Raw genomic sequence first — 17,512 nt, forward strand, 5'->3', positions numbered from 1 at the left:
TTAATTCGAATGACAAGAGCAGTCCTATCGTCGAATAAACATCAGGGCCAGAAGTTGACCAGTCGCGCATATCCAGTCCTATTTCCCGCGACCTGTATAGGTATTTGGCACCGACGTCTGCTACATCTGCAAATGACGTGGCCATTTCTCTTGACTGAGCATGATTTTGTAATGCAGCATCCATTTGAATCAACTCACCAAAAGATTATTTTTTATGTCCTTTTACTCCATTCATTTTTAAATACGCAAACGCACACAAACGCGCGTCTTTCCATCTATTTTTTCACAATCTCTCCTTTTACACTTTCAACTATTTTTTTCCATTCTTTCTTTTTCATTTTTTTAATGATTTTTACATACTGCGGAAAATAGACTTCATTCTCTTCTATTCATATGTTCGTATGCAATTTTAAGTACAGTCGGTGGCGTATTTTTAAAATAAGTATGTTTTTTAAGTAATTTTTTTTCTTGAATTTTTTTTTAACACTTAAAAATATCAAAATCGAAAGTAACTGCTGTAATTATATTTTTTAAATTTTCATCAGTTAGGAAAAATTTAATATCATCAGCGTTTTCATGGCAAAGTAATTTTTAATTTAATCTATAACCTATATTAATATATTATATTCCTATATTGCTATATTTAAAATAACACATTTATTTTACAATGAATTTTTTTATCCTGAGAGTATAAAATATTCAAGATTCGTTATAAATTTTTAATAACTTTAATAAATTTAAAGAAAAATTCAGTTGTCATTCGGATTTTTTAAAAAATTTTCTATATTCAATTTGCATACCTATACATGAATTTTTTAGTGGGGAAAAAATAATCTGATGTAACAAAAAATTCAGTAGTAATTTTACTAAAAATTTTCAGTATTTAAAAGAAAAAAATTTTTTTTTCTAGTTTTAAATTTACATACCGAAACTTCATCAAATTATAATTCATATTTTTCGTTTCATAGATATTTCTACTTAAAACTAGTTTTCTTACTTTTGTCTGACTAATCACTGATATTTCTACTGAAAATTCACTTTTTCTTACTTCTGTCTGACTGTTCATTGACATTTCTACTTGAAATCACTGTTTTCTAACTTTTAAGTGACTATTTATTGACATTTCTACTTTAAATAATTGTTTTCTAACTTCGGTCTGACTGCTTATTAATTTTTCTCCTAAAAATTAATTACATCTAACTTCTGTCGAATCCTTAATTGATACTTATACTTAAAATGTTCATTTTTTACTTGTTTTTAGATTATTCATTGATATTTCCACTGCAAATTAATTTTATCTTACTTTTGTCTGACCATTTATTGACATTTCTACTGAAATTCTCTGATTTTTACATTCTGTCTGCTTGCTTATTGAGATTTCTACTTAAAACCGCTTTTTTAATAATTTTTGCTGGAGAATTTGTTACTTTTAACTAAAAACCACTGTTTTCTAACTTTTGTCTGACTACTCATTCATAATTCTACTGAAAATTAATTTTTTTCTTGCTTTTGTTGCACTATTTATTGATATTTCAACTTAGCATTGCAGTTTTTATTGAAATGTCTGACTATTTATGGACATTTCTACTTAAAATCACTGTTTTCTAACTTTTGTCTGACTATTCTATGACATTTCTACTTAAAATAATTTTTTTTATTTTGTCTAATTATTCATTGACATTTCTACTTAAAATCATAGTTTTCTAACTTTTGTCTGATTATTTATTGACATTTCTACTGAAAACCACTATTTTCTAACTTCTGTCTGAATAGTTATTAATTTTTCTCCTGCGAATTAATTATTTCTAACTTCTGTCTGACCATTCATTGACATTTCTACTTAAAACCAGTTTTTATGAAAATGTCTGATTATTCATTGACATTTCTACTTAAAATCATAGTTTTCTAACTTTTGTCTGATTATTCATTGACATTTCTACTTAAAATCATTGATTTCTAACTGTTGTCTGACTATTCATTGATATTTCTACTTAAAACCACTTTTTTCTGAATTCTGTCTGTCTACTTATGAGTTGTTCTCCTGAAAATTAATTATTTCTAACTTCTGTCTGGACATTCATTGACATTTCTACTTAAAACCACCATTTTTTTTTACTTGTGTCTGATTATTCATTGATATTTCCACTGAAAATAATTTTTTTCTTACTTCTGTCCGACTATTTATTTATATTTCTACTCAGAATTACACTCTTCACTTATTTTGTTCATCTCAAAATGAAATTTGAAAAATTAATTTTCGTATTTATAAAAAAAATAAAGATAATGAAATAAAGTGACATTTTTGAGGACTTACCGAATGGCACATTAACGACGAAGAGAATAGTTAGAGAGAGATAGCAGAGCATCGTGCGCCGCAAAGTAGCGTCTGCTGATGGTGCCAAGAATGGTCTTCTATCTACTTAACTCCATCATCTTTCGTGCGGACCTCTATTTCCGCTCTTCTTACGTACAACATGCCTGGAAAAGTGAAGGCAAAGAGTCATTTCGACATGATCACATTTTATGTATTGTGAGAGTGTGTATGTGTGTGTGTGTGTGTGTATTTGTATTGTATAGTTATATATAGTTTTTTCAACCAGAAACAACGTTTATCACCTCCTTGACGAAGGAATTCTTTCAATGACAGCTTATCTTACATTTCCACCCACTGCACTTTACCGATAGAAAATACGGTATTACTTTGTTTATTTTCCTCAAGAAAAATCTAATGAAATTCGCTTTTCCCCGTTCATGTAACACTGACGATTTATCGATTATGTTCCTCTATTGTTTCACAGACAATTTTGCAAATAACATTCTTTTACAAGCAGAGAAATTTTTTTATATTTAAGAAATCAAATATAAAAATTTTAAATAAAATTTATTTGAAACAAATGAAATTAAAGTTCTAATAAAATAAAAAAATCTAATTCTTATAAAATTTATTCCAAATAAATAAAATAGAAGTTGAATAAAATAAAATTAAATAAAATAAATAAAATAAAATTAAAGTTTTAATAAGATAAAGAAATCTAATTCTAATAAAATTTAATATTAAATAAATTTAACAAATTAAACATTAAAGTTAAATAAATTTAATTTCCTTGCAATTTAAAGTTACTTAAGTATTTATGAATTAAAATTATAATCGACTAAATTTTATTATTAAATTTTCATTTAATTTTCAAGAGAATCAAATTTTTAGCAATCAATTTGAAATGATGATTTAATATTTAATTCATTCGAATTTAATATATAAATGAACGTTGTTAATTTATTTTAACTTTATTCAAAAGCAAATACAATTCATCGAAATTTAAACTTATCGAAAATATTTAGCCTTGAGTTTATCGATAATTAATTACAATATTGAATACTGAATTCACCTTTGTTTAAAAAAACACTCTGATCTTTGGAATTTAATAAAATTTATTTTAAACAAATAAGAAATAGGTCAGTATAGACTCTGAGAGATAAATTCATTTTTACGTTCAAATTCTTTCAGTTCATAATTATAATTAACATCATTTATTCCATGTGTATATATAGAAAATGCATAAATGAAAAATTCTTTGAATTTAAAAGCGATATTCTATGAAGATAAAATGAAATCAGTTTAGAATTTGAAAAATATCCTTTTCTCAATGTGATAATTATTATAATCATCAGATTTTTGATGAAAAGGTAACCATAGTAACGAGTATAAAAATAGAGTTGAATTGCATAAAAAATTAGATTTTTTTTTTTTTTTTTGAAAAATCAACTTAACAAGATCGTTGTAATTTAATGATGGTGAATCACGTATATTCAGTTCGGTTGACTTAATTGTGGATAATGTGTTTAAAAAAAAAGGAATGAAAAATTTGTTCACTGCATCGTAGGTACTTTTTTCGAAACCTTTCACATGCGACGTAAAAGACACACACTCAGCAAGGATTAAATCCCAGTGACGAGCATAAAAAAATCGTTTGAAAGCTAGGTGTAACGAGATTAATTCCGCTGAGCTATATCCGACTCGAGATCAAATTCGCATACTAAAATTTTCGAATGTTACGAAAAACGACTATAACGCATCCTATAAAAACGCTTTTTTTATTATTCACTTTTGTCATTTTTTTTTCTATTTTTGTCATTAAAAGAGTTAAAAAAATAAATTTTCTTTTTGCATCTGTAAAATTTTTGGAACACAGCAATATATTTTTCTGTTCGGCATTGCGAAAAAAAATATTTATTTGAGAATATAAAAATAATCGGTTTAAAATTTTCAATAAAATAAATTTTTAATTTTTACTACTGGGAATATTACTATATATATAAAATACAAATTAAGAATATGAACAGAAGACTAAAAATTATGTGGGAGAAAAAAAATTCATCTCTCTCTATGTTTCAAGATATAGGGCGAAAGTTTTATTTCAATTCAATACTCGTAACTGTATTTGGATGTATTTGAGTTCCGATTTGTGAATAATTTGCCAGTGAAACCCAATTTCATTGTGGGTTAAAGTATATACATGCGGATAAAACGACAGGACGTGTGACAACCTTGCACCCGTTTTTCCGCCAGTAATTTTTTTCCTGATTTATTTTTCAAATGAAATGTATTTGCCAAAACACGATAAATCACGCGGGTGGTACAGAAAAAAAAAATAAAAATGGGCAAAAAAATAGCTGGACTCTAAAAAACTCCGACATTTTATGTGCAGTGGAATTTAATTTATGGATGTATATTTAATTTTCCCTTAAGTGGTTCATGAAAATAATATTGCGAAATTACAAAAAAAAAAATTCATTTTTCACAGTGATTGCATTTTTTTAGCCAAAAAAAAAATTGTCAAAATAAATCTTTTTTTCAGGGGTGTTTTAACATTGTTATTTTTTTCCCCGCATAAAGAATATTTTATAAAACATTTTTCATATCTAGTTTTTTAGAATTTTTTATATTTTTAAAAATAAAAGGTTTTTTTTTCTCTGAAAATAAAAAAGCAAAAAAAAAAAGAAATTGTAGATATTTTGATTTTTGTTTGGGAAAAAAAAATTTTATTTTAAATTCAGTTCATGAAGGTCTCAATCTGACAAGTTTTTAAACTTTTTGCAAAGAAAAAATTGTATTACAGTTAAAGGCCTGTAGTTTCAAATTGGAGGAATAGAAAGAATGAAATGACAAAAGTTTGTAAAATTGGTGAAATTACAATTTTCTTGTTAAATTTACGTTTATAAAAATATTCTCTAAACTCGTTTAATTTTAAAATAAGGGATGAATATTTTACTAATCGCATTTTATATATAAATATCTACAATCGGTTTTTTTTTTTATATTTTTGAGAAAAGATAATGAAAATTTTATGATGTTGAAATATTTTTTTCCTTAAATAAATTCTACTTTAAAATTAAATTTTGCTTTAAAAATGCAAAATTTGATTTATTAGTCCAGAAGATCTAGAATTCATTTTCTTTAAATATTATAAATTTTATGGTGAATTTTTGAAAAGTAAAATTGATTTTTATTTTTGAAACCATGTTAGAACAGAAATAGTTTGTTAAGATGAGTTAAAATTTCAGAATCATGATGATTAATAATGTAGGGTAAAAGATAAAAATACCTATCTTTTAAGTCTGACAGGACATTGATTATTCTACTTTAAAATTGAATTTTAATATTAAAATTCAGATAGCTTGTAAAACTGTAACAAGGCACATATTTCAGAAACGCTGTATAAACTGGTTTATTAGTAAATTTATTTATTTATTTATTTAAGAAACATAACGGGACATAAACGGGACTAAATTATAGTCACTTTATTAATTCTGACAATTGCCGTCTGATTGTATTTTGATTATTTTACTTAAATTTTAAAATTTATTTGATATCTCATTTTAGAAAATTGTATATCAATTATAATAATTATGATATAATGTAATATTGGAATATATATAGAATATAAAAAGAAATTGTTTAAGTAGTGAAAATCGTGTTTAGTCAGACATCTAACTTTTCTTTTGAATTCTATCGGATAGGAGGAAAATTGTCTTTATACTTTAGCGTGTGTCTGACTACTTCTTGATTCCTTTTTATAATTTCCTTAAAAAATATAAAATTATAAAATTTCCTTTTTATAATTTCCTTAAAAAATATAAAATTATAAAATTTCCTTTTTATAAAAAATACTAGAAAATTGTTAATTGTTAAAAAAATTTTGATTAAGAAGTAGGAATTATACCCATTTAATGCATAATTTTTATTTCTCAATAATAATATTGTTTACAAACTCATTTTTTTGAGGGGCGAAGAAAAACATTAGATATTCCCGTTTCTTGACAATTTTTGTAGAAAATTCTCAATTTTCATAAGGAAATAATTTGCATCAATTACATTTCTTAATTTCAATTGTTTTAATAAAATTCAAAGTTTAGTAAAAATAAAGAAAAAAAATGTTAATAAATTATATTTTTGTCAATTAGAAAATTTAATTGAAAATAAAACTAAAAATTTTTGAATTTTTAGAAAATAAAGGAAAAAATATTATTGAAAAAAAAGTTTTTAAAAATTTTTTTTACGTAGTAATTAAAATTCTTCAAAACATTCAAATTCAAACCTTTTTGAAATTAATCAACTTTAAAAATATTGTTATAAAACATAAAGAAAACGATTACTCCGAGTTGAAGACTCGGATCATGTTTTATAATAATCAAAAATACACGACTGATAAAATCATTATTTTATATTATAAGAATATTGTTACTGTAACTTCTTAAAAATAATTTTTTTATTCAATTATTATCTAAAATTTAAACTAAAATTCATTTTCAAATCAATTTTTATTAGAAAATTCTACGAGAATTCAATTATTTAAATACAAATGTAAATTATTTATTAAATAATTGAATGTTTCTTAACATTTAATTCTTATAATGAATTTTATTAACAAATTTTTAAATAATAATTGAATTCTTTTGACGAATTTTAATAAAATATTTTAGAATAGTTGAGAATTTCTATTAAAATTGGTTTAAAAATAATTGAAATTCTGCGATGAGTTTTATTATTTCTGAAAATAATTGAATTATTGTAAAGAAATTTATAAATATTTGAATTCATGGGAAATTTCTATTATTTATGAAAATAAATGTTTGCATACAATTCTATTAAAATTGTTATTAAATAATTATATCCTTTTGGGTAATTTTATCAAAATAGTATATGTATTGAAAATCATTGAAAAGAGGAAAATTTTTGAAAATAATTCAAATTTTGATAAGAATTTTATTAAAAATTTTGAAAATAATTGAATTTCGAGGGAGAATTTTTTTATTCATAAAGATAATAATAATTGGGATTTTGTCGAGATTTTTTTGTAAATTTTGAACATAATTGAATTTTGTAATAAGATATCATTACTTTTGAAAATAATTAAATTTCTACAGTCATTTGTAATTTCTTCAAAATTCAATTTTTTATTGTTTTTAACTAAAATTCTTCTATAAATACATTATTTTTAATAAAATTAATTAAATATGTTGACAAATTTAACTAATTTTAGAAGATTTGTTTATTAAAATTTCTAATTAAATTCATTCAACATTAAAATATTTTATTTTTATAAAAAAAATTTGAATTAAAAATTTTTACGTTCTATTATTTTTAACATTGCTAATTTTATTTTAAAAAAAAGTGAGGGAGAAGTCAGCTAGAACTTTTTAGTTTAATACTAAAGTGGTTCAAATTGATACCAAAAATTTGGATCAATTTTTGTATTTGATCCACATTTTTTGGTATCAATTCGTTGCAAAAATACTTTTAAATTAACTACACTTGTATGCATTCAAAAATTAATTATAATTATAATTGAAAAATTATTTTATTTCAATTAAAATTTAAGTATTAGAATAAAAAAATTTCAGACATTCACCCAGTTACCTCGAATTTTTACTTCTTTTTTTAATATTTTTGTAATAAATGGAAGTATCGAATCAGATCCTCACAATCTTTCAATGGCAGAAATTAAATTTAAATTCCTATTTATTTTTATCTCAATTATTCTGTACCAAAAAGCATAAATTACTTTTATGAAAAATTTTCCTCCGAGCGACATTCCAAGTATTGAAACGACAATTTTTGTTTGAATCACTTCACATGAAAGGATAATTGAATTCTAACTCGCAAGGGGTAATTTAGAATTTGTCTTTTCGTCGATAATCGTTTATCGAGAGAAAAAGAGAGACCGAGAGAAAGAGAGGGAGAGAGAGAGAGAGAGAGAGACAAAAATGAGGGTAGGAGGGAGGCGGTTCTCAAGGAATTTCAACCCCAGTGTCACGTAGTCCCACTATAGAGAGGGATATAAGACTTCTCTCTCGCTAGTGATTCTCGTTAAATGTCGAAGAGCTTTTTAGGAAAGTTCATTTTGGCCAAGGTGGGCGGCTTTTGGGGACGTATCAAGAAAAGTCTTGCTGCTGGAGAAGACAAAATAGATTACAAAACTAGGGGGGAATGTGACTTGCCCACTTCGTTGTGAGACGACATCCTCCTCCTGCCGGATATCTAGTTGCTGATAAAAGGAGAGTCTTTAAGGAGTTGGGTGTAAAAGTAAAAGAGTAAAGACTCAAAAAGAGAAGAAGACCAAGAAGACCAAAAAGCGAAAGGGTGCAAGGGAGTAGCTGTCGATACCGTGACGTGACGCCTGCATTTTTTACGCCCACTCCATTAACATCTCATTATGAACACTCCAATGGATCAGCTTTTCTCCCTTGCTATGCAGCCGCTTCACTCACCCGACGAGATTCTCGTCTCCGTTCAACAAAATATCTTAAGTTCAAACTTCCATTAAAATATCTGCCATACCCTTTTTTTTCTCTTCCTCTTATCGCTCATTCCTCTCTTTTTTCTCCCTCTCTCCCTCCTAAAATTCATAATTAATAAATTTTCAATATATACACTTTCATTAAAGGACATTTTTTCACAGTCTCCATTTTCTATTTAAGACTTATTTTTCTTTAGAAATTTCCCTATGTTTCCGTGTCGAAAATTGAATTCTAGTAAGAATCTTGTAAAGAAAAATGTAGCGAACTAGTTGGGATCCGAGATTTTCTTTCACGCTCGGATCTTGTAAGAATTGTCTTACAATGAAATGTAGCAAGAAACCTACAAGAACCCCACAAGGACCTTTCAAGAAATTTATTTTTTCCATCCTTACTTTTGATCATCATTTTAGGTTATTTATAACCAATTGAAAAATGTAAATCATAAAATTAAAAAAGAAAAAAAAATACTATTATCATTTTTAAATATAGAACATAAATTAAGTGTGAAAATAATTACAACTAAATAATAATAATAATAATCGCAAAAATAGAAGAATTAAAATTTCATAATCGAAAATTACTAATTAATGATTACTTACACAAGTTCTCAAGTTCGCAAATACAATAATTACAAAGATAATTGGAAAAATTAATAATTTGTTTATAAAGTTAAGTAACAATTTCTTAAAACTTATGAGTGATCGATAAAAAAAATATATTCCTACATAAAATTGTAAAAGATCTTTAATTAATTATTTTTTTAAACTTAGATTTGAAATAAAATGTAAAATTTGAAGAAATAAATACAAAATATATTTCTTGAAATAAACTTAGTACTTACATTTCATTTAATCAATTTAGGAATTCAGGAATAATTCTTTTGGATCGACTATCGTAATTAGTTATTAATTAACTATAATAATTTCCGTACTTCATTCTTTTATTCTGTCTGTCTACACATTGAAGTTATTTTTTGTGTATGCTATTGTTTTTTTTCCTTTAAAAAACATTGTTTGATAAATCGAAATTAAGGTATTTTTTCATTATTTATAATAAAATAATATTAGAAATTAGAAAATTAAAAAAAAATTATTAACAAACAAAAAATATACCCATTTTGTTCGTTATACGCTTTTTACTATAACAAATTTCGTTTGACTCATCTGAATTATAATGCAAATTATTCTCCTTTTTATTTATAAAAAATACTAGAAAATTGTTAATTGTTAAAAAATTTTTATCAAGAAGTAGGAAATATACCCAGTTTATGCATAATTTTTATTTCTCAATAGAAATATTGTTCACAAACTCATTCTTTTATTTTCGAAAAAAAACATTACATATTTCCGTTTCTTAATATTTTTGTAGAAAATGTTCAATTTTCATAAGGAAATAATTTGCATCAATTCTATTTCTTAATTTCAATTGTTTTAATAAAATTCAAAGTTTAGTAAAAATAAAGGAAAAAAATGTTTATAAATTCTATTTGTCAATTAGAAAATTTAATTGAAAATAAAACTGAAAATTATTGAATTTTTAGAAAATAAAGGAAAAAATTATATTGAAAAAAAAGTTCTGTTAAATTTATTAACGAATTTCTTTATAATTGTAAAATTATTGGAAAACAATAATTTCTTTTTTAAATATTTTAAATATTTCATTATTATTATTTTTCTATAGAAATTAAGATTTTCAAAAATTTCAAATTCAAACCTTTTTGAAATTAATCAACTTTAAAAATATTATTATAAAACATAAAGAAAACGATTACTCCGAGTCTTCGAGTGTTAAAATCATTTTTTTATATTATAAGAATATTGCTACTGTAACTTCTTTAAAATTATTTTAATATTCTATTATTATTATCTAAAATTTAAACTAAAATTCATTTTCAAATAAATTTTTATTAGAAAATTCTACGAGAATTTAATTATTTAAATACAAAAGTAAATTATCTATTGAATAATTGAATGTTTTTTGAAATTTAATTCTTATAAAGAATTTTATTAACAAATTTTTAAATATAATTGAATTCTTTTGACGAATTTTAATAAAATTTTTTAGAATAGTTAAATTTTTCAAGGAATTCGAATAAAATTGTATTAAAAATAATTGAAATTCTACAACGCTCTAATACTTTTAATATTCAATTATTATTTAAAATTTTTTAAAAAATATTTATTTTAAAATCAAGTTTTACTAGAAAATTCTACGAGAATTCAATTATTTAAATTTTAAATACATAAATAAATAATTTATTAAACAATTGAATGTTTCTTAAAATTAAGAATTTTGATATTTATGAAAAAATTAAATGTTTACGTACAATTTTATTAAAATTGTTTTTCAATAATCGAATTCTTTTGGGTTTTTTTTTTTTATTAAAATAGTAGACATTGAAAATCATTGAAATGAGGAAAATTTTTGAAAATAATTGAAATTTTGAAGAAGAATTTTTTTATTTTCTAAAGATAATAATTGGTATTTTGTCGAGATATTTTTGTAAATTTTAATCATAATTGAATTTCTGCAAAAAATTGTATTACTTATGAAAATAATTTAATTTCTGCAATTATTTGTAACTGCTTTAAAATTCAAAGTTTGTAGTGTTTTTAACTAAAGTTCTTCGATAAATTAATTGTTTTTAATAATTAATTAAATATGTATTAACAAATTTAACTAATTTTAGAAGATTTTAAATTATTGAATTTTTACAAAAATCTAAGTTTATTAAAATTTCTAATTAAATTCATTCAACATTGAAATTTTATATCAAATTGAAACCGTTTGAAGTTCATTTATTTATGAAAATTGTAAAGGCAACTTTTTTAAAATTGAATTAACTTTGAAATATTTATGTAAAATTATTAAATGATTTTTGTCAGAAATTGAAAAAATTGAAGGTTTTGTATTTGAATTCGTGGTAGGTTAATATTTTATGAGTCAAACAAAAAAGACACAATAATTCAGAATGTTCTTATGAATTCTAAAAATTTAATTTTTTTCAGTACTTTTAATGGGAAATTTATTTCTCAATATTTTCTCATTTACAATTTCGAGAATGAAACTGAAGTTGAACTAAATTTTAATTTTAACTAAATAATTAATTTCGATAGAAATATTAGATTTAGAAAAAAGCAAACAATATTTTATTTGCAAGTTGAACTTTTTTTGGGTTTGGGATTGAACTCGATAAAAAGAATCGAAAATGCGCTCGATATGCGACGTTGATACGTGGTTTGGGAATCTACTTTTGCTTGCTTGTTTCCTTCCTTTCTCTTTTGATATCAGGATGTGCAATGCCAAGACGGAAGTCGCTAAACTCGAAAGTAGCTAACATTATATACATATATATATATATACACGTACATGTACAAGAACGTGAAAGTATTTGAAGGGTTTTGCCTTTGGTTTGGAACAGAATATGTAGAACAAAAGGGAATAAAAGTCTTAGAAGCCGACAGGAAACTTTCAGATAATCTCCTTTTCATTCTTCATGTCATTATATATATAAAAAGAAGAAAAAACAAGAAAAGAAATACAAAAATAAACATATTTTCATTTTACTCACAATTTTAATCCTAAATCTTTGAAAATAAAAACTAAAAATTATATTGCTTTAGTAATTCAATTCTTGATTCTATAAAAGTATCTAATTGGTGATTTCTTCTTATAATGTAAAATTATTCGAAAACATGAATAATTTTTTTTAAATAAATATTTAATTATTATTATTTTTCCATAGAAATTGAGATTTTCAAAACATTCAAATTCAAACCTTTTTGAAATTAATCAACTTTTAAAAATATTGTTCTAAAACATAAAGAAAACGATTACTCCGAGTCTTCGACTCGGATAAAATGATTATTTTATATTATAAGAATATTGTTACTGTAACTTCTTAAAAATAATTTTTATATTCAATCATTATCTAAAATTTAAAATAAAATTCATTTTTAAATCAATTTTTATTAGAAAATTCTATGAGAATTCAATTATTTAAATAAAAAAGTAAATTATTTATTGAATAATTGAATGTTTCTTAAAATTTGATTCTTATAAAGAATTTTATTAACAAATTTTTAAATAATTGAATCCCTTTGACGAATTTTAATAAAATTTTTAAGAATAGTTAAATTTTACAAGGAATAAAATTGTATTAAAAATAATTTGAAAATTCTGCAAAAAGTTTTAGTAATTTATTTTATAAAAATAATTGAATTCCTAAAAAGAATTTTATTATTTAAGAAAATAATTAAATCCCTGCAAACATTTTTATTATTTATGAAAATAATTAAATTATTGATGATGAAATTTATAAAAAATTTGTAAATAATTGAATTCTTGGGAAATTTTTTTTATTTATAAAAATAATTAACTGTTTGCGTATAATTTTATTATATTTTCAATATTTATTAGAAAATTCTACAAGAATACAATTATTTAAACGCAAAAATAAATAATTTATTGAATTCTTTTGACGAATTTTAATAAAATTTTTAAGAATAGTTAAATTTTTTAAAGAATTCGATTAAAATTGTATTAAAAATAATTAAAATTCTGCGAAAAGTTTTAGTATTTTATTTTATGAAAATAATTGAATTCCTAAAAAGAATTTTATTATTTATGAAAGGAATTGAATTCCTAAAAAGGATTTTATTATTTATGAAAATAATTGAATTATTAGGAAAAAATTAATTAATTTTTATTTTTTTGTAATTTATTCTGTAAAAATCATTGAATTGAGGAAAATGTTTTAAAATAATTTTAAAATTTTATTTTTAATAAAATTTTTAAAATAAATTTAATTAATTGAATTCTTTTGTCGAATTTTAATAAAATTTTGAAGAATAATTACAATTTTTCGAGGAATTCGATTAAAATTGTTTTAAAAATACGATGAGTTTTATTGTTTATTAAATTTTTTTTAAATAATTGAATTCTTTTGAAAAAATATATTAAAATAGTAGATATTAAAAATCTTTGAATTGAGAAAATTTTTGTAAAATAATTCCAATTTTGTTAACAATTGTATTAAAGTTTTTGAAAATAATTGAATTTTAAAGAAGAATTTTATTATTTATAAAGATAATTGAAATTTTGACAAGATTTTTTTTTAAATTTTGAACATAATTGAATTTTGTAATAAGAATTTTATTACTTTTGAAAATAATTGATTTTCTGTAATCATTTGTAACTTTTCTAAATTTCAATTTTTTTTTTGTGTTTTTAACTAAAATTCTTCTGTAAATCCATTAGTTTTAATAAATAATTAAATACATATATATTGACAAATTTAACTAATTTCAGAAGATTTTGAATTATTAAAATTTGAAAGACCTGATTACTTTTGTATAAAATGTGAAATTAAGTTTAATTTAAAAAATGAGATTAAATATTTCAGACTAGTTAAATTTTTTTTTTTTTTTGACAAAAGAATTTTTTTTTTTGCTCTGGGTACAATAAAAAAAAGAAGTATATTGCTTGAGGGAAGTGGGGGGAAAAGGTCCACCAATTGAGAGAGGCGACTATAATAAACCATTTTATGGCCTTCCACGTAGAAAATCGTAAACTTAAATTCCTCATACATTTAATGGCAAATTAACGCGCTTCATTCGGACATCATGTCTGTATTGAGTTATCAAATAAAACCCCTCCTGTGTTCTTTTTCTCTTCTTTTTTTCGTATCAAGTATTGAACTTTTCAAAGCGAAACACTCGTTCCCTTGATGAAAAAAGTTGTTTCATCCGTGAATTTTGTACTCTTTAACTGATACACCTATACAATATACATATATACTTTTTTTTACCTTACAAACGAAGCACTAATTAAAAATAATGACATTTTGTCCACTTTTTATTTTATACAATACTTTTAATTATTTTTTAATATATATATATATATATATATATATATATATATATTAATTAATTAAAAAATATCGAGTATAATTACGTAAAATTAATCGAAATACCTGTTAAAACAATAAAAGGATTAAAAAATTGGTGAGTGTTTGTCGCACGTAAAAAAAAATGGAAATTGAAATATTTTGCGAATATTGCAATTTACATGAAATAACAGCTTTTTAATCTCGCGGCTGTATTACATTTTAGTACTTTTTATTGCATACTCGTTTAAATTATATGTATAAACCTTCGTTACTTTATTAAATGAAATATATTTCTCATTTACTTTTTTTATTATTACTTTTTATTAATAATAATTTGTTCCTTTTAATACTGTCAATGTAATTTTGTTACATCATACAGTAAACACATCATAAATGCCAGTTTTTAAAAATTTATATTTGCACTTTACAAGTTTAAATTGATTTTATTTTTAATATGATCCTAAAGTTCTGAATATATTTAAATTTTAAAATGCATGATTCTCAAAGAGAACTTTGTTAATAATTAAAAATAATTGATTTAGAGAAGAATTTTAGTTAAAAAAGTTAAAAGAGTTGCGTTTTCATTTTTCATAAATAGATGAAAACTTCAAAAGGTTTTAATTTGAAAATTTATTAAATTTCAATTTTTAATGAATTTAATTAGAAATTTTAAAGAACTTAGATTATTCAAAAATTTTAATAATTTAAATTCTTCTAAAATTAGTTAATTTTTTTAATATGTACATATATTTAGTTAATTATTAAAAATAATAGAGTTATAGAAGAATTTTAGTTAAAAACTTTTAAAAAATAATAAGAATTTTTAAAAAGTTACAAATGATTGAATAAATTTAATTATTTTCAAAAGTAATAAAATTTTTCGCAGAAATTCAATTATTTAAAAAAACTTTTTAAATTCTAGTCAAAATTTAATTAACTTTATAAATAATAAAATTCTTTTGCGAAATTCAATTATTTTCAGAAACTTTAATACAATTGTTGCCAAAATTCCAATTATCTTAAAAAATTTTCCTCAATTCAATGATTTTCACAGAAATTCAGCTATTTACAAATTTTTTATAAATTTCTTCGCAATAATTCAATTATTTTCATAAATAATAAAATACTTTTTAGAAATTCAATTTCTTTCATAATTAATAAAATTTTGTGATGAGTTTTCGCAGGATTTTAATTATTCTTAGGACAATTTTAATCTAATTACTCAAAAAATGTAATTATTCTTTAAAATTTTATTAAAATTCGTCGAAAAAATGCAATTATTTAAAAATTAATTGATAAAATTCTTTAAAATAAATAAATAATTGAATAAATTAGTTATTTTTGCATTTAAATAATTGAATTCTTGTAGAATTTTCCAGCAAAACTTGAAAATTTTAATAAAATTCTACGCAAACATTTAAGCATTTTTATAATTAATAAAAACTTCTCAGGAATTCAATTATTTATAAATTTTTTAAAAATTTCTTCACAATAATTCAATTATTCATAAATAATAAATTTTTTTACAGGAATTCAATTATTTTCATAAATAATAAAATTCTTTTTAGGAATTCAATTATTTTCATAAATATTAAAAATAATTGCAGAATTTGAATTATTTTAATACAATTTTAATGGAGTTCCTCGAAAAATTATAATTATTTTAAAAAAATTTGTCAAAAGAATTTAATTATTTTAAAATTTCTTGATAAAATTTTTTATGAGAATTCAATTATTTAATAAATTAGTTTTTTTGTATTTAAATAATTGTATTCTTGTAGTATTTTCCAATAAAAATTGAAAATTTTAATAAAAGTTTACGCAAACATTTAATTATTTTCATAAATAATAAAAATTTTACAAGAATTCACCACGAATTCTAATACAAACCCTTCAATTTAGTGAATAATTTATTTTACTTAAATATTTTAATATGAATTATAAAAATTATAAAAAATATTAAAAACTTATCTTCTTGAAAAATTTTAATAATTAAAATTCTTCTGAAATTAGTTTAATTTTTTAATATATATATATTTGATTAATTTAAAAAAAAAATGGATTTATAGAAGAATTTTAGTTAAAAACACTCAAAATAATTGAATTTTAGAAAAGCTACAAATGATTGAAAAAATTAAATTTTTTTCAAAAGTAATAAAATTCTTCACAGAAATTCAATTATGTTCAAATAAATATATAAATAAATAAATGTTTAACAATTTTTAAAAATCCTTGTAAAAATGTAAATTATTTTTATAAATAATAAAATTCTTCTCTGAAATTCAATTATTTTCAAAAATTTAATTAAAATTCTTGACAAAATTTCAATTATTTTCAAAAAATTTTTTAAATTAAATTAATTTTTTTTTTTTACAATAATTTAATTATTTTCATAAAGAATTAAATTTTTTAAAGGAATTCAATAATTTGTATAAATAATAAAATTCTTTTGAGAAATTTAATTATTTTTATAAATACATAATAAAAATAATTGCAGAATTTGAATTATTTTTAATACAACAATTATTATTATTTAAAAATTTGTTGATCAAATTCTTTATGAAAATTCAATTTTAAGAAACATTGAATTATTCAATAAATTATTAATTTTTATATTTAAATAATTGAATTCTAGTTTGAGTTTTCTAATAAAAATTGATTTAAAAATTAATTTTAGTTAAAAAATAATTTTTTTTTAAATAATAATTAAATATGAAAAGCATTATAGCATGAATTTTTAGAAATAATTGAATTTTGAAAAAGGATTCTGATATTTTTAACTAACAATTCTGTGGAATTAATTTTTTTGAGAAAGTTATAACA

General features: G+C 21.5%; 1 protein-coding gene across 4 annotated transcripts in view; it reads right to left on the minus strand.

Annotated features, from left to right (window-relative positions):
• LOC122504372 (lachesin-like) overlaps positions 1-17,512 on the minus strand; it is a 203,160-nt gene that overhangs the window by 91,337 nt on the left and 94,311 nt on the right. For all 4 annotated transcript variants that reach the window (XM_043615456.1, XM_043615458.1, XM_043615455.1 and 1 more), the window contains one exon: positions 2,315-2,478. In XM_043615456.1, coding sequence (XP_043471391.1) covers positions 2,315-2,366 — 52 coding nt within the window. In that variant the 5' untranslated portion in view covers positions 2,367-2,478. The remainder of the gene's footprint in view (positions 1-2,314; positions 2,479-17,512) is intronic.

The sequence above is a fragment of the Leptopilina heterotoma genome, unplaced genomic scaffold, assembly GCF_015476425.1.
Source record: "Leptopilina heterotoma isolate Lh14 unplaced genomic scaffold, ASM1547642v1 Lhet_293, whole genome shotgun sequence".
Classification (NCBI taxonomy): Eukaryota; Metazoa; Arthropoda; class Insecta; order Hymenoptera; family Figitidae; genus Leptopilina; species Leptopilina heterotoma.